Source organism: Cibotium barometz, chromosome 19 (genome assembly GCF_041138505.1).
Source record: "Cibotium barometz isolate CiBa-2024 chromosome 19, ASM4113850v1, whole genome shotgun sequence".
Lineage (NCBI taxonomy): Eukaryota > Viridiplantae > Streptophyta > Polypodiopsida > Cyatheales > Cibotiaceae > Cibotium > Cibotium barometz.
Genome location: NC_141064.1, coordinates 15,820,720 through 15,839,988, shown reverse-complemented (window position 1 = coordinate 15,839,988; position 19,269 = coordinate 15,820,720). Strand labels below are relative to the sequence as shown.

At 41.2% G+C, this 19,269-nt stretch overlaps 1 protein-coding gene across 8 annotated transcripts in view; it reads left to right on the top strand.

The window, feature by feature from the left end:
* The first annotated feature begins 14,884 nt into the window (after positions 1-14,884).
* The window catches only part of LOC147628265 (pentatricopeptide repeat-containing protein At1g11290, chloroplastic-like), a 31,764-nt gene continuing 27,379 nt past the window's right edge, over positions 14,885-19,269 (top strand). For 6 of the 8 annotated variants that reach the window (XM_086813331.1, XM_086813329.1, XM_086813330.1 and 3 more), the window contains exons 1-2: positions 14,983-17,541; positions 17,831-17,904. In XM_086813331.1, the coding sequence (XP_086669457.1) occupies positions 15,325-17,469 (2,145 nt within the window). In that variant the 5' untranslated portion in view covers positions 14,983-15,324 and the 3' untranslated portion in view covers positions 17,470-17,541; positions 17,831-17,904. Of the gene's footprint in view, positions 17,567-17,830; positions 17,905-19,269 lie in introns of all 8 variants that reach the window. The other 2 variants (XM_086813327.1, XM_086813325.1) reach the window with 1 other exon arrangement.

The window sequence follows — 19,269 nt, the reverse complement described above, 5'->3', positions numbered from 1 at the left end:
CTCATGTTGCATTTGTATCCAATGATGCCATCTCCTCATTCATGGCATCTTCCCATTTCTTATTTCAAAGTTCCTAATCAAAAAAGTGGGCTCTAATTTCTATATTGCTTTAACCCTGTAAGCATTATGATGGGCTATCTTCCCATTTCTTATTTCAAAGTTCCTAATCAAAAAAGTGGGCTCTAATTTCTATATTGCTTTAACCCTGTAAGCATTATGATGGGCTATCTATCCATCATATCTCAACCTGTCAATTGGATACCTAACCCTCATAGACCTGCGTACACACCTGGATCACTGCCAGGTGTCCTCAAAACAGCTCTCATTGTCCTTACACTAGCAGTAACCATAGATAGAATTCCAAGGTCCTCATCAAGGCTCTAGTCAGAGCTGCTAGAGTCACTATCCACATATGAGAGACCTGTTGACAGATCAGGCACAAAATATTGATCTACCTTTTCCTTCCTTCTGCATGATACATGTGTACCTACATCTATCCTTAACCTTCGTGACCTACATCTACATCTATCCTTAACCATGGGCTAACATTGGATGAGCATTGGATCCACTACTAGAGGACTCTTTAAGTCCACTAAGCACCTGCGATTGCTGCTCTACATGTGGTGTAGCACTAAAGTAGCACTAGCACTTCTTACATCTCCATCTTCTGTTGCCTTCACAATGGGTGCATACCAGCTACTCATCTTGTCAAAGACAACATCTCTGCTTACTCGCATCTCACGAGTGGTAGGGTTGTAACATTTATAACCTTTTTGCTCCATAGCATAACCAATAAAGATGCATTTCTTTGCCTTTGGATATCCAACTTTGTTCTCACATTATTAGGAGCATGCACATATGCAATACACTCAAAACTTTCAAGTGAGACACATTTGGTATTATGCTTGTAAACTCCTGTTTAGGCATCATACCATGAACAACTGCAGTGGGTGTCCTGTTCATAATGTACACAACAGTTGCTACTACTTCTACCAAAAAAATAATGTGGCGTATTCTTTTCAACCATCAAGGCACGTGCCACTTCTCTGCAATGTGCCTGTTTTTCTTTCTGCAACACCATTTTGTGTGAAGTGTACTTGCATGTAAATTGTCTCTTGATTCCCTGCTTCCTTACGAAATCATTGAACTCATTGGAGAAATATTCTCCCCCACCATCTAATCTTAGGCATTTTATTTGCATGCCTTTTTTTTTCTCGACCAAGGATTTAAATATTTGAAATTGAGCAAACACCTCACTTTTCTCCATGAAGTAAACCCACACTTTCCTAGTGTGGTCATCAATGAATGTAACATAATACCTACAACCTTCAATTAGTATAGTCTTCGCCGGTCCTCATACATCTGAATGTATGACATCTAATGGCCTTGCATTGACATGCTTTTCATGTGGGAAAGCATGTTTGGCCTACTTACCAAGCTGGCATACTTCAGATACTTTATGCATACCATCAACCTTAAACTTTGGCAAACTTGCAATAATATGCATAGACTTTAGTCGCTATACATTCACATGACCAATGTGCTTGTGCCATATGTCAATATCTGCAATGACACTTGTTACATGCACAAACATAGCTGCCTTTACTTCAAGCATGTTCACATCTAAAGTAAACATCCTACCATTTCTGTTACCCTTTGCAACCAAGCGACACTGATTATTGAAGTCTTCCACAAAACATCCTTGAGGATTAAACCTCACTTGCAGACCCTGCTGCTCAACAATATCTCCAATAGAAACCAGGTTCTTTGTAATATTTGGGACATGAAGTACATCTTCCAAGTACTTCATTTTTCCATCTTGTATAGACAATGACACTTCACCAACATGCATAATGGGATGCACAATATCATCACCTGTTTCTACATAACCTGGTTTTTCCATTTTCAGCATGTCTCTAAACCACTCAGCATGACTGGTCATATGGTTAGAGGCGCCAGAATCCACATACCATGTATCTTGAGATCTTGACACATGTGTCATGGAACTGAGCATGTGCTTCATCACAAACAACTGCTCACTTATGTCATCACCTCCCTATTTACTAGATGATGCATAGTTGCCTTGCTTGCAACTTTTCACTTTTAATGTTATTCTGCTTTTTATAGCAATCCTTTGCCATGTGCCCTAGTTTTCTACAATGACAGTACTCTATGCCATTTGCATTATTTTGATTTCTTTGCCAACCACCTCAGCCTATTCGGCTCCCCCTTCCTCTAGACTATCCTCTTCCACCTGTGTATGATTGCTGTTGTTGCAAATCATTATACTATTATTGTTGAGAATTATGATTTCCTTGTCGGCCACCACCTTGGCCTCGACCACGACCTCTACCTCTACCTCTACTTGAAGTAGAGTAAAAGGTCTGTTCCAATGTGTTCTTACTTTTTGAAGAAGAGTCCTCATCTAGTGACTTTTCTTCTATTATCAGCCTAGACACCAAGTCTCGAAAGTTGGAAATTCTCCCTGATTGCAATGGAGGTCTTGAAAGGCTTGTACTCTTTGCCAAGCCCACTCAAATAGACACTCACTAAATCATTATCTTCCACTGATACATTGATGGACCCAAGGGATTCAACAATGCCCTTGATCTTTAAAGCATACTCATTGATAGACATGTTTTTCTTCTCCACAGTATGTAGCTCTTGCGTTAGCTACAATTTTCTTGCCTTTGTGTTGGTCAGCAACAAAGGAAGCTCATATAGCCCATGGAAAGGTAGTCCTCCGGTATCATAGCTTGGAATGTCTACAAATATTGGAAGTGGTTGAAGTTAAAGCAAAACTAGATAAAGTCGGTCTCGGAAGGATGGCACAGATACTCCCCCGCAATATCAACCCAGAACTTTGCACAAAGTACCTAAAGACCTACGACAAGGGGACCAAAAGAGGGTGAGGCAGATGGCACTATAGAAGGAACATCTGCACCAAGTTTTTCCATGCAACTGCTTGACTGTTGACATCCTGTATATGTGTCCTATCATCGTGTTTGTGACACTAATTAAAAGCCAATACATGACTTTCCTTGCACCCTAATTCCAATCCTTGAATGCATTAATGTCTACTGGAGTGGCATTCTCTTCAGACAACTCAGGAGGCTCCTCATTGTCTCCTTTGACATAGTCCCAAAATCCTTTATCCACCATAAGGAAATTGGTTATTCTAAACTTCCAGGCATGGACGTTATTTTTGTCCGGCTGCTCACTGACAATCTGATTAATTCCCTCAGACATGTTTTTCTGCAACAATCAAAAAAAGCTACAACAGACAATTTCTGTATGCAACCTGTAACACAATAATATCTTTTATGACTACTGTAGGCAGTACTTCAGCACAACTTGTAGGTCACCAGATTTGACCAAAGTACATGTACATACACCCATTGATGTCAACAATACATGTGCAAACATTATCTGCACTCCTAAAATGCACTACTGCACTGCAATAACCAAATTTCGACTAGAGGCAATTCTCAACCAAAACTTCTCGAAACTGTCAAACCTTGCAATGACAGAATGGAGACTGAGACGCACCCGAAACATAATTTTCGCACTATGTACCACACAAGCACCTCCAAGCCTACAAAGACAGCTCCTCAATCGGAGATGTGTAGCTCCCAAAGTTACCCAGGGGTGTTATACCTAAACCAAGAAGGGAAAGAGATGGTGATGCTCTTACTCATGTACCGCTTGCTTCCTTGCTTGTTCTTGCCTCTTGCTTGCCTTCTTAGCTCTCACATGAACTAGAGCTCTGCTACCAAAAAGAGAATGTGGGGGAGAAAGAGAGCTTGAGTTTCTTATAAGCAAACACACACACACACACACACACGTGCGCGCGCGCGTGCACACGAGGGAGTGCAAGACACAAGAGAGATGGATGGCTAAATTTTCTTCTATATTCTTCTCTTCTCTACAATCATATAACAAAAAGATAAGAGCACATACATAGAGGGAAATTAATCTCCTATAGCAGCAACATACAAAAATGATCAGTCTATAGTGTGAACCCGACTATATGATCTGGCGCTATAACTATGCCGTAACTCTAGTACTCCAAAGTGGTTGTCACATAGCCTGTCATCCATTGGCGGCATATCAACCATAATCCCGTGTCAGTGACATAAGTGCGGAATCTATGACCTAGATGGGTCATCAATGTCCATCGTAGCACTAGTTGAGCTTAATATCTCAACAAGATCCCAGCTCCAAGGGCACCTATCAACTCTACTCCTATCCTTAGCCCTTCAGCTGGTTAACAAAATTGAACACTAATACACAACTTAATCTTACCAAGCTAACTCCTCTAGTTGTCCTCCCAAGTCAAACTGACCTCCAACACCTCTGATCATTCATCTATATAGCCCAAATGACCTCCTCTGATAACCAACTGACCTAAATCCTCCCCATCTCTGCTGACACATAGCTGGTTGTAAACCGAATCAGATTGGCTGATGCTGACCCAAGTCCGAAATGAGTCCTTCAAGCTCTCCTATTATCCTCCAGCATCATCAAATAGCCTTAGATCCACAACCTAGCACCTCACTGAACTCTTTGTTGATGCTCTACTGACCTTTTGTTGACACCTACCTAGCTGAATCCGTCTAAAACGGGTTCAGATGTCTAAAATAGACTTGGTTGACTCAAATGCCTCAATTGAATCATAAAATTTCACTTATGTGTCCTCTGACACTCCCTGACTCTCAAAAAACTCTATCCTAGCAAGGCCCAACACTATGCACTCTCAACCAATGGCAACACAGCGGCGGCTGACTCCAATCTGATTGTTCTGACCAAACTAACTTAGTTGATTCAATTGTATCAAACTTGCTCTGTTTTGTTTCCTGTAACACTCTTAGAATCTCCAAACACTCAAACCTAACAAGCATCCAACCCTATGGATAGTAAGTTGAATGTAGTTGACTCTAAACGACCACTTAGATGATAAGTTGACAACTGTGCTGACTAATGACAATCCTCTGACTGTTAGACATGACTCACAATCACTTCCCTCAACCCAGACAATCCCAAACCAAGCCCTCTACACTTTTAGGTGATCATATATGATGCTTAGTTGACCTTGTCTGACTCTGTATCTTCTCAATTGATGCTGACTGAGTCAACATTGACTTAGCACCAGCTCCCCAGACTTCAGATGGACACACACCGATGTTCTATCTCCATGGAATCAATCAAAGAAAGTCATTTACCTCAATAGAAACATCAAAACATAAATACTTTGCATCCATTCACAACTAACACAATCCAAACTCTCAAACTTCATCATATAGACAAAAACACATTAGTGTCTCAACAACCCTGAGATGTGGGCACAAACATAAGAAGAAAACACCAAAAATCTCAAGGATCCCTCACAAGTAGACCCTAGCTATAACTCTCCAAAGATCCCTCACAGGTAGACCTCAGCCATAACTCTCCAAAGATCCCTCACAGGTAGACCTCAGCCATAACTCTCCAAAGCTTTATCTTTAGCACGACTTCGAACCTCACAGAATTCATTGCTACAAGCAGCATGTCTTCTTCAAACACATACAAAAACTATCTTCATCTGATAGTTAGCAAATCAATAGTTGAGCAAGAACTAGTCCGAGCCATGTCTCAAAAGAACTAGGAGTTGGTTGATCAATGGATGATGAGATGGAAGAGGTTTCTTTATGTTCAGATTATGGTGAGGTCTCCTCCTTGTGATTCTTGAGATGAGAGTAAGAGACACTGTGAGTTATGTGTAGAGGGCTGTGCAGTGGGGGGGGTTGGGAATTCCCCCAAAGAGATGCACTCCACTAACCAGTTCAATAGTGCAGTTGGCATATTTTATCCACCTCTAACCAAGTATTAATGGTTACTTTAGTGTTCTTGATGCAAGAGAGTAAATTGGCACTAGCTTGAGTATTAAGAAATGAATTGTAGAACACTTTACTATAAGGGCTAGTAAACTCTATGGGTGTTTGAAAAGGTGCTATTTGATCATTTGTCCCTCCTTCAAGCTCTCTGATAAAGGCTTGTGTAAGTCAAAGGCTAGCTTCTCATTGTTTTTGCTATTCGATTTCTTGCTCTTTTGCTTCTTATCGAGCATAGATATTTTTTAACTTAGCTTTTTTCTTAGAAATGCTTCATTATCATGTGTAGCTCATAAGGTTCTTCGGTGAGAGGGACATAGTACTTTTTGAACTTACTCCCAATAAGGAAACCTATTGTTTCAACTCTATCTAGAGTTTCAACATGCATGGTACCTTGGGGCATTATTTCACAAACTCTAAATGGTCCTTTCTGTGTATATTTGAGTTTCTTTTTCTTGGTATGGACCCTGTACATAAAGAGTTTCTTTTTCTTGGTATGGACCCTGTACATAAGTATAAGTTCTCTAGTTTTAGTATTTTCATCCTTGAGATTACCGTCGAACCATTTTTTCTAGTGATCCTTTTTTAGTTAACATGTTTTGCATAGTAATCTGCCTTTCTTTCTCAAGATGTCCAAGAATGAACAATCAATCTGCCAAAATATTACCTTTAAGTATCTCGGCTATTTCTACCCTTAATCTAGGTATCATGAATTACTAAGGCATTACTGCCTGAGCTCCATATACCATCTTAAAAGGTGTGCAAAAAATTGTAGCTTTGTAAGAGGCGTGATAAGCCTATAAAGTTGCGGCGGTGAGCTTAAATTCACAATTATTTGCATTAAACCTCAATAGTTTTAGTAAGTATAGAAATAAGGACTTTGTTGTTTCTCTCAGCTTGACCATTTTCTTGTGGGTAGTATGGCATAGATTTGTGATGTTCAATCATGAACATTATGGTAAGATGTTTAATAACATTATTTATAAAGTGCTCTCCTTGGTCACTTACCATTTCAAAAGGATAGCCAAAACGTGTAATAATGTTCTCATAAAGAAACTTAGTTGTGGCCATAGCATCTGCCATCCTTGAAGCTCTTGCTTCAGCCCATTTTATGACATCATGTGGTCTTTTGCCTGGGTGATACGTGCAACCGGACTGATGGATCCCACAAAATCAATGCCGCATTTCATAAAGGGCTCTAAAAATTTGACAGGGTAAAAAGGCATCATGTTCTTTTTCTGTGGTTTGGCACATCATTTTGACACTCGTCACATCCTCTGATAAATAATACACAATCATTAAAAAGTATGGGCCACTACTACCCATATTGAATCATCTTTCTTGTAGTAATGTTTGCTACAAAGTGTCCACTAGCTACCCCTTTTGGTGTGCTTGTTATAAGTATTCATCCTCCCTAGGGCAACGTCTTAGTATGTCATCGTTATCTCTTTATAAAGGGTTCCAACAAATAATTAGTAAGGCCCTACTTCTTTTATCAATTTCCTTGCTAGATCTTGCCTTAACTAATTTAATTCTAGAAAACCATTAGCTAGAAAGTTAACGATCTTCTCACTTCAATATGGTATAGCTTTAACCTTTAATAGTATAGCATCAGGTAGATCATCATCTCCTCCAATTGGTGCTTCACCACCATTAGGTACATGAGATAGATTATCAGCCACCATGATATTTTTTTCAGATCTCACAACCATTGTAAAATAAAATTCAAGAAGGATCAACAAGCACCTAGTGATTCTCCCTATGGGACTTGGTTTATTAACAAGGTATAATAAGGTTTAATGGTCAATATAGAAAACAAACTTGTTAGGTACTAATAGGAAATGCCAATACGTCTTCATCGCATGCCTTAGAGGTGAGTGTCAGGCCTTGTCCAGGCCAAGTACTCTTCACCCACCATTGGAGAAAAGATCAAGTTCTGTGGTGGTATAGTTTATCTTAGCCTCACACAATTTTCGACTAGCAAAAATTCTAGGGTAATCTAGTTTTGTTCCCTCGACTGAGCTAAGATGTATCAAGTAGAAAAGTTGAAAGCATTTATAAGAACATGGAATATAATATCCCAGCTTGGCACTCACAAGATTAGAGAGCTAGTGAGAGCTTTCTTTAACGTATCATAGGCAGCTTGGAACTCACAAAATTAGAGAGCTAGTGAGAGATTTCTTTAATGTATCATAGGCATGTTGTACAACATACCGAGAAATATCCACATAGAAGAGTATAAACCATCTGTGTAGTAACCTACATGCCCCATAAACGTTTGGACTCCCTTGTAGGTGTGGGGGTAATTCTAAGATAATTTTTATCTTGCTCTCATCCATGGAGATCCCATTTTTGGACATTATATGCCCTAAGTTGACTCCATGTTTTACCCAAAATTGATACTTGAAAGGGTTAAGGATATGCGATCAAGTTTGTATCGTTCAAATACCTTATGTAAACAAGATAAATTCTCCTTCCATGAATGAATGAATGCATAAATCATCTAAAGAATCTTCTATTAAAAATAATTAGTAGTATTCATAAGTTATTAGAATGTGGCTAGTGCATTTGTGAGACCAAATGGCATAACTCTAGAAGCGAATACATCATGGTTTTTAACAAAGACGGTCTTAGATTTATCCTTAGTAGAAATGGAAATTTGATTATATCCTAAGTATCCATCTAAGAAGTTGTATGCTTCTTTGCTAGCTACACATTCGAGAACATGTTTTGAATATGGCCTCCATTTAATCAAATTTCCATTCTTTTTGGGTATGACCATAAATACTACTTTAGGGTCTTCCCAAGCCAAGTCTCCTTCTTTTATTTTAGCCGGGCTATCATATACTCCTTCTACCTCACTTTTGTTGGTTTTCTATGGCATTATTAAACATTAACTTACAGTCTCTAATTGTAAAAGATTCATAATGCCCCTGCATAGGGTGCAAGTTAGGTGTTCAATCATGATCTTCTTTGGCTATGTTAGCTACAAGATTCTTCTTCCTTCTTGTAACATGCCCATCTTCAATAATAATATATGTCTATTTGATAGTTGAATTTATGGTCCTTTTTTAGTGTAAAAATCATCAATTTTAATAATTGAGCTATTTTCACTTGGAATCTTAAAATTTTGAGTCCAAATTTAGAATATGCACGCGATTTTCAACAATCTCACCCTTGTTTTGAGGAGTGGGTGTCCTTAGCTACTTCCCCCCCTCCCCCTAGCGTGTGAATAGACTTAAGGGAGAAACTCCCCTTCTCTACCTCTAAGTGTAGGATTTTGCCCCAAATTCCAGTTTAAGGACACCTTCCCCTCCACTCTAGTAAGTACACTTTGACTCTTAGAGGTGGTTCACACACATAAGAGTTTTATGCTCCTAAAGTGAGCAAACAAACTCCGATTCGTGATCCAAATGAAGCATTGAGTTCACAATAGCGTGGGCTATGAAAAGGTGGAAAGAATGGATCCTCCTCAAAGACACCAAAATACCACCTCAGGAAGCGTGCATAATGACCCTAGAGGGAATGCCCTATATGCGGCCCTAACTCTCCCCTTGGGAATCCCACAAGGAACTAATGGCCAGGTTAGCTTAATAATCATTTATTTTTAAACTTTTAATGCTAGTATTAATTAAGCAAGAAAGAAGCTGCTACTTTTCTTTGCTTTGAAATACCAAAATTCATTTTGAAATTGTTGCTTTCTCGAGAAGATGATGTTGTTTCTCATATCCCATGGTTTAGCTAAGAAATTACATTATTATCTTGATTAAGTTAAAGTACAGGTACATCTTCTCCCCGCCTTGATGCTAATCCCATTTTTGTGCTTGTGTAGTTGGGCAGTGACGTTAGCGAGGCCCGAAGTCGGCCCAAGGTATCCCTCCTACCATTGGGAAGATGATACTCGCTAGTTTATACGAGTGTTATAAATGCTGCCTAGTTCTGAGGGCCCAAGCTAGTGCGGTGAATAAGCCCATCCTAGCATGCAGACATCCCTCCGAGGAGCGGGAGGATCAAGCAATGATGCCTGATAGGGCGACAGGCCAACTTGAGTCCTCGCTAGCTACTACCAATGACGAGGTGTATGGTCCCGTAGGGATTGCCCAATCTATAGAGGCTGGAAGGCTAAATTCTAGATCATCTCGACAAAATAAAGTAAAGGAATAAGAGAGCATGGATCTAGCTATGGATAGAGTTGAACATTATATTTTTTTATTTTTTAAATCCCTTGTTTGCTAGCATTCTTGTATCATTGTTAAGGGTTGTTTAAACGAACATTGTGTAAGGTCATTAATTAAGGAGCTTATTTATATATGTCACACAACGTGGTAGGACTAAATGCTCAGAGATGAGCCTTGATGAGAGGAGCTTGGGATTCCAGCAAAATGAGGACATCTGGTGTGAAAAAGGCTATGGAAAAAATGAATGCAAAGTTACGAAGATCTAGAAGAGTCAAAAACCTTGTGCAAAGGTTGACTTATGATGGTTATGTGGCACATCACTATGCTTATATGGCAAAAGTTGTGCAGGTTGTAGAACCCACATGTTTTGCTATTGAAAATGTGTGTTGGGAAAAAGCTATGGATGAGGAGATGGATGCATTGTATGGAAATGAGACTTGGGATTTGGTGCCATTGCCTCTGAAGGCAAGAAAGCTATCGGTTGTAAGTGGGTGTATAAGGTGAAACATAACAGTGATGGTAGTATAAGCAGGTACAAGGCTAGATTGGAGGCCAAAGGATATGCGCAGACACATGGGATTGATTATGAGGAGACATTTGACCCGGTTGCAAAGATGGCAATTGTGAGAGCTATGCTGCAACTAAAGGCTGGTTTTTACATCAAATGGATGTAAAAAATGGATGTAAAAAATGGCTAGTTTTTACATCAAATGGATGTAAAAAATGCATTCTTGCATGGTGACTTGCAAGAAGAAGTGTATGTGGATCAACCACTCGGGTTTGAGGATATAAGCCACCCGGAGTATGTATGTAAGCTTTGTCAGGCTTTGTATGGGCTGAAGCAAGCTCCATGAGCATGGCATGATAAGATTGCTTAATATCTTGTCACTATTGGTTTTCATATGGCAGATGCAGATCACTCTTTGTATGTGCGCAAGAGTGATAAGGGTATTGTGATCATCACCATATATGTAGATGATCTTATTGTTGGGGGTGACAACTTGGATGAGATTGAGCATGTGAAAAGTCTTCTTAAAGGAAGTTTAAGATGAAGAATTTAGGAGATCTATGTTACTTTTTGGGAATTGAGGTCATTCGCACACCTGAGGGTATTTGGTTATCATAGGGATAGTATGTATTGGACATGTTGTCTAAGTATGGGATGGTTGATTGTAAGTCAATACGGTGCCATTAGATCAAAATGGCAAGCTTAGTGCGGATACAGGTTATGTGTTGGAGGATCCCACTATGTATAGGAAGATTGTGGGGAGTTTGATCTATATCACGATTAGCAGGCCAGATTTGAGTTACACTGTTGGCTTAGAGAGCCAATTTATGTAGGTTGTATGCAAACCGCATCTTGATAGTGTGCGATGCACACTTTGGTATTTGAGGGCCACTATTGATTATGTATCAAGTGCACCATTGAAGCTATATGGGTACACAGATGCAGATTGGACAGGTAACATCTCAGATAGGACATCTACCACCAGTGGATTTATGTTTTCATTGGGGAGTGCTGCTGACATGGAGCATCAAGAAGTAGCCCATAGTTGCCGTGTTAAGTACAAAGGAGCTGCGGTGGCCGTGTGTGAGGTAGCTTGGTTACGCAAGATACTTACTGATTTGGGGTTGCATGTGGAGAGAAAGGTTATCATATATTGTGACAATCTTAGCAGTATACATTTGGCCTACGTCACGACACAAGATTAGGTCGCTAACATCTTCATGAAGGCCTTGGGATCTAAGAAGCTTTGCAGATTTTGAGATATGCTTGGAGTTGAGCTTGAGAGGGAGTGTTGAGATGTCAAGCTTAATATGAGCATCATGACACTCACGAGGCGCCTGCATGACTGTTTGACATTTACATCACTGGCGGGTTTGGTAGAGCTGGCATTGACATATCTTCACCAGAGATTCTACAGCTGGACTACACCGACTAGTCCATACCTACCCACTCCACTTAGCGTGTTCACATTATGGCCCATTTGTATATACTCTATTATGCGTGTTAGTCACTTTATCTCTTTTGTAGACCTCTTTTGTTGTGTGCAGAAGAAGAAGAATTTTCAGCCTCTCACCTTATGTGTTCTTTTCTAGGGTTTGTGTGAGTGTGTATGTGCTTGCAAGAGCTCAAGCTCTCTTCTCCCTTGCATCTTTTCAAGATGCCAGGTTGAAGCCATGCTGCCACCGTGTAAAGAAGACCTAGGCCGTACGCAATGCAACGGGGCTCAGCTGCATGACAAGATTAGACGCCATTGGCGAGTTGAACGCAACCTAGTAGTAGCCACGCCCCAAAGGATGAATGTCCGCGATCTTTGTAGGTGCATCTGGGAGGCTAGCCTGAAGAAGATCTTTGACGTGCGGGGCGGATGCTGACAATCTTGCAAACCAGGGTGGAGGCCGCTAGTGTTGCAATAGTCATGTGGCGAGAGGATCTGAAGGTCCATATATCGAAAAAAGACAAGCAAGAAATGACGGTCTCATGATGAGGAAAAGACCAGAAAAAGCCGAGACTTGTTGAATAAAACACCTGAAGACCTGAAACAAACTTGCAAGGAACAGGAGAAAAAGAGGGTATGGGAAAAAGACAGAGAGGAAGGGGAGGGCCAAGCTCAAAGGGGCAGAAACCCCTTAAAGAAGGGGGGGGGGGAGAACAAAAAGGGTGGGGGGCTGGCAAGCGGGAGCAAGGGCTGGGGGGGAGGGGCACAGAAGGGGGGCAGATGGATGACGAAGGAGGGGAGCGGATAGAGGGCGCAGAAGGGGCACAAATGGGGGACAGACAAAGGCGCATAAGGGGGCAAACATGCGGGCATGGGAGAGAAGCACAACTGCGCAGGGAAGGGGGGGAGGAGGGTGGCGAAAACTGGGGGGGGGGGACGCGGGGCCAGAGGAAGATGGGGGGGAGGCGTTGTGACGCGAAGAGGAGGGGCAGAGGCCGTAGGTCTGTAGGGACGGGGTTGAGCGTAGAGCTTCGTGCACAACTTCTTGCGCTGGTTCGTGAACACACAAGAGCCGTGCTTTTGTCGTGGACTAAAGAGCATTCTCTCTTACAAACTGGTCTACCTAATCTTCTTTCTCTCTCTAGTATGCACAATAGAGGCATCTCTAGGGGTGGTGAGGGTGGTCGATTTCTAATCATAGAGGCATCTCTATGATTAGGTTCTAGAGTAGGGGTGGTGAGGGTGGTCAATTTCTCCTCCTTTGATGTCGACGTTGGGGGACCTCCTCATCTCTTACCATTGAGTCACATAGGTTGTACATATAATCACATGTAACGAGTATGTTGCCTTCCTTATTTGATAACCACATCTTTTTATTTAAGTTACCTCATGCTAATGAAAAAATTTAGGGCTTTCAATGCACTAGAACAATGGGTGGCATGCACTTTCAAGGGATTGCTAGCTACCATGGGACTGCATCAAGAAGGTAAGGTCATTAGCTTTCTGCTGCTGCAGTCATTGTTAGAATGAGTGGGAGTGTGGACGTTACACTGGCGAGCAACTGTTAATATTGATTGTGATGGTCCTTACAATGGAGATGCAATGCTTGGAGGCATTGGAGATAGTGGTCTAGTTACCTAAGACACCACACATAGAGACCTAACGAAAGGGTCCCAAGAGAAGCCTACATGATGTGGCTAGTGTTTTTGCAATAGGTGGGCTCATAGCTTCGTGCATGCTCCTTTGATGGAAAAATTGTAACTAATGGCCTTGGTAAAGGTTGCAAAAGAGGTAAGACAAAGTGCATCATCATCATTTTGCCTATCGTCAACCTGACCACCACCATGACTTTAGACGGAAAAAATCTTCATGCCAAAGACTCTAGGGACCCTTTATACCACTGAAAGGGTTTTGGGATGTAAAACAAGTTCATGTTAAATAATCTTAGCTCCATAAATTTGCATGCCAAACTCTCCAAGCCAAAAACTTGATGCCAAACTCTTTATGCCAAAAAACTTAATGTTGGAGAATTATAGACATGATAGCCACCATCCTATGTCATAAGAATTAGTCAAAAAACCCAGTGAAATCAAGCAATATAGAAGCCTCTAGGGATCCTCATCAAGGTGCAACACATGGGAATCATAAAGTTGTCTTGTATTTATGTTTGAAAAATTTCGACCTCGTTTTTATTATCCACTATACAAATTTTGTAGAGGTACATTTCACTCTCATAATAATTTTGTGAGCACATAATATAATATATACCTTTGCAACATTTCACCTTCATTTAAATTTTATATATGTAAATTTCCCCCTCATTTAGATTCTTGTATAGGTAAAATTTCACCCTTATTCAAATTTCATGAGGGTAAATTGCACCCTCATTTATTAGCACTGCCCTAATCAATTTTCTCCCCTATTTTTATGGGGTTTTCCAAGGTGGTTTTGTTGTTTGGTTTTGGTGTTTTTGTTTTTTGGTGGTTTTGTTGTTATTGTGAGATTTTATTGTGGGGAGGCGGCGAGGCATGGGTTGGCCTCATGACTATGTGACACACCATGTTTCAAGAGGGATCTATGGTTAGATAGAGGTGTCGTGATCGGTATTGAATCTGCATCATCGGATTCTAAGGTGAACTCAGGGTGAACTAGAGTTAAGTCAACTAAGGTGAACTCAGGGTGAACTAGGGTTAAGTCAACTAAGGGTAAACTAAGATGAAAATTATCCGACAAAAAAATGAACTAAGAGTGAACTAGAGGAAAAATTTCATTCCCCCTCCCCCCTAGTTCACCCCTAAGGTTGCTTCCCCTAGTTCACTTCCGACATCAAATAAATGGTCCAAAATTGCTGCGATTGCGACGCCTCTTTCCAACCATAGATCCCTCCTGAAACATGGTGTGTCACATAGTCACAAGAATGGGTTGCTTACCAAGATTTGAGTGTGTTCGATAACTTCGAGTACAGAGGAGAGTCATCTTCTTCAAAAATACTCGGGCATTGCGTGTGCACCTCCTTGTTCTCCTAACCATCCTTTCATTAAGGAAAAGTGGTTTAAAAAATCTTCCTACTGGGCACTTTTTGCTAGGTAAATTTAACACCATAAACTTGGTAAATCATTCCCGTGATACAAACCATGATGCTGGATTATGCAGGATAGTTGGGAAAAACAGCTTGTTGAACCAGCTGTGGAGAGGATGGAATGATAGGCAAAAAACTGTTGCCACCTTCGTACACGATTTGATGGGTTCACTGTTGGGCTTTCACCGACGCCATGCAGGGAGCAGCATGAGCAGCATTGGCATATCAAAGAATTACTTAAGGCTTTTGGTATTATGAATCAGCACGGAGCTCCTCTCTCCATCCAAACAGCCCATGGCTTCCTAAAGAGATATATCGATACTAAAGATCTGGTAGCAGGCAGGAAACTGTATGCACTCATCACGGAGGCAGGGTTGCAGTCGAATACCTTTCTCGGCAGCTATTTCATCCGATTGTTTGCTTTTTCGGAAAGCCTTTCAGAATCCGATCTTGTTTTCAGCAAGCTGATAGAGCCCAATGTTTTCAACTGGACGGCCATCATTTCGACACTTAATCAGCATGGAAAAAGTGAGAGGGCTATCAAAATGCTCTATCAAATGCAACAGGCAAACGTGCAGCCAGATGAGTATGTCTTTGTTGCTATCCTTCATGCGTGTGCCATGACTGCATCCTCGACACAAGGCAAGCTGATTCATGTTCAGATTCATGGAACCGGCGCGGAGTCGGATGTGTTTGTGGGTAATGCCCTCATTGATATGTATGCTAAGTGTGGGGATCTTAAAGGGGCTCTTAAAGTGTTCCATGGCTTACAGAAGCGGGATCTGGTGAGCTGGAATGCAATGATTACAGGGTATACACAACACGGGCTTAGTGAGATGGCCCTTTGTTTCTTCCATAGCATGCAACAAGAGAGATTAAAACCAAGCCATGTAACCTTTGTCAGCATCCTGAAAGCCTGCGCTAGCATAGAATTTTTGGATCAAGGAAAACTGATCCATGCCCAAGTAATTGAGGAGGGGTTTGAGTCCGGTATAATCATTGGAAGTGCTCTTACCAATATGTATGCTAAGTGTGGGAGACTCACGGATGCATGCTGCGTGTTAGACAAACAACCAAGTCGACACATAGGAATATGGAATGCATTGGTTACAGGGTATGCTCAACATGGGGATGGAGAGAAAGCACTCCAACTTTTTCAAAAAATGAGACATGATGGCTTTAAGCCAAATGAAGTCACGTTTGTCTGCATCTTGAAGGCATGCACTGGCATGGCAGCTTTTGATAGCGGCAAGCAGATTCATACTCTTATCATTGACAGTGGTCTAGAGCAGAATTCTTATATTGGGAGCTCTCTTATTGACATGTATACTGCATTGGGAAGCTTGGATGATGCACGGAGGGTGTTTGACAGGGTTATTAAACGTGATGAGATTACATGGAGTGCAATGGTAACTGGGTATGCTCAGCATGGTTGTAGTGAGGAGGCTCTTCATCTCTTCCAGAAGATGCAACTAGAGGGTGTGAAATCAGATCTGTTCACATATGTTTTTATCTTGAAAGCATGCACTGGCATAGTAGCTTTAGATCAGGGCCAGTTAATCCATGGCCTGATAGTTGAAAATGGGCTTGAGTCAGATGCTTGCCTTGGAAGCACGTTGATTGATTTTTACGCCAAGTGTGGGAGCCTCAATGATGCAACCAATGTATTTGATCACTTGCCAAAACAAAATCTTGTGACATGGAGTGCCATGATTGGAGGATACTCTCTGCATGGCAATTATAAAGCAGCTCTGCAGTTTTTTGAAAATATGCAACATCAAGGCTTGAAGCCGGATGATGTAGTGTTTGTCTCTCTTCTCTCTACATGTGCTCAAATGGGCCTAGTCAAAGAGGGCAAGCAGCTTTTTGAAGCAATAACGAAAGAGTTTGGCCTCGTACCAACAGGTGAGCACTACAATTGTTTGGTTGATCTACTTGGCCGGGTTGGACGCCTTGGTGAGGCAGAATCCTTGATGGAGCTTTCACCTGCTGAATCCTCTTTTGTGGGGTGGATGACATTGCTCTCTCAATGCAGAGCACATGGTCGTGTTGCTATGGGAAGAAGGTGTTTTGATCGCATTGTGGCACTAAATTGTGGACATGCTTCTGCCTATGTGCTCATGTGGGATATCTATGCTGATGCAGGGATGTGGGATGCTGCAGAAAAGATATGCAAAATGAGAAACTGCACACAGGCATGGAAAAAGCCAGGGCAGGCCTCTATTGAGATCGACAAAAAGATGCATACATTTGTTGTGGGAGACAAAAGCCACCCTCAAAGGAATGGCATTTATTCAAAGCTAAACAGTCTGAATTTTCATGTGATGGTGGGAGGACATGTACCATGTGCAGCTGTGATGCTTCGAGATGGTCGCAAGAAATATACCACATCGGCATAGTGAGAGAGGACGTGTACCTTGAAAGTATGGTTTTATGGTTATGGACAATCATCTCTCATGGAGATTGTCACGGTAAAGATTGCACCCAAGAAAAGAGGTAAAAAGAGAGGGAGACCGTATCAAAGGGTACGGTCAGCATGCATTCTTTACAAGGAAAAGTACACTTGTAAGATCTATTTTAAAGTTGCATGACCTATTACATTGCTATTACAAGGTTGAGTTTGTTTTTTTTTGTATTTTTTGAAGAACTAGAAACATAATGAGAAGTAAATTGCTTTTGAAGCATTTTAATTCAAACACAACGAAATGGTCTAAAAGTTTTTTAAAACAAACCTAACGTTCCAATTTTGCATTCCTGCAGATAGAGCATTGGCCGACTCCAAATTTACTGTTAAACATGAGAGAGAGCTAAAGCAGGGCTTGCAAAATAAAGAGGTAATACAGACATTGCGTTGTAGCTCTTACATTGCTTCTATTGTGATGGTCTTCATGGCATGTCTATGGTACTCTTGTATTCCTTTAACACTGTTGTCTTGCCCACTATTCTCAACCTCTTCTACATTTTAACCACCCAACCACTTTTTTAGCTTGAGATTTATGCAGAAGTGTCATGTTTCCACACATGCTAACTTTTTTTCCTCTGATTGTCTTGCCTGTTCAGTGCCTAGGGCTTACCTGATGACTTGTATGTTTCAGTCCAAGCCATTCTCTCCATTCACAAAAAGGAAACCCTGTGACTTGCTAGCGTATTCTGAGGCCAGAGACATGATGCCAAAACTGATGTGAGGCGGTTGATCTACTTTCTAGCTTGTAATGGTTATTTCTATCTACGCCACTAAAATACTACTAGGCCCTAGGGCTTGTCCTACCTCGTTTCTTGACTGCAATGTGTAAGCCAACAATGCTGTAAGGAACACAACTCTCTTTCTCCTCCTTAGAAACAATGTTTTCTCCACATTGCTAGTTTCTTCATTCTTTAATCTTTTCCCTTTTCCCTCTCTACTTATTGAAAAGATGAGCTTGTAAGGGGAGTAGTGAGTGTGTGCTTGAAGGATGGCTTGGGGCAATGCTAGCACCACTTGAATTGGATTACAAGAGGCCCCCTTGGTGTGAAACATATCCATCTAAGTAGCATTCGTTGTCTTTAGAGAGGTGGCATACACTTTCTGTGCATGTACACAATCCACTGTCTAGTTACACCATGCTATCAACTTTCTCTCTTTGATTGGACGGAGGGTGGTGGCTGTAATGAAGCAATTATATATGCACATGCACATGTATGGGTATAGGCCTAGGCACATGGACCTTGGGTCCCTTGAGCATAGATTTGGGCCATGGGCATATTGATTAGTGAGTGTGAAATGGTCAGGCACTATATAAGTGACCTTGGTCTAGGCTATTGTACCTTTTATCACCTTTACATTTCATCATATGATACACCTTTCTTGGAGCTTTCATGGCCTTCTTGGCTATTGCCTTGGGATGGTGACCTACACCCATGTCTACTCCATGCCCTGTGTAGCCATTGCCTTAGGATGGTGATCTACACCTATGCCTACTCCATGCTTTTGTGGGCATACAGAGTGTCAGAAAAGAATGCAATAGGGTTCCCTCCCTACCATCTAGTCTATGGTGATGAATATGTGTTGCCCATTTTAATATTATGCTCCCTTCACTTGATTTTATCTTACAACTGTCAGAATGCACAGCAGAAATGAAGACAACTGTTGTAGAGAGCAAAACGCAGATGAAAAAGAGAGAGAGAAGCTGTGTAACTCTCCTCTATACACATAAGAAAAT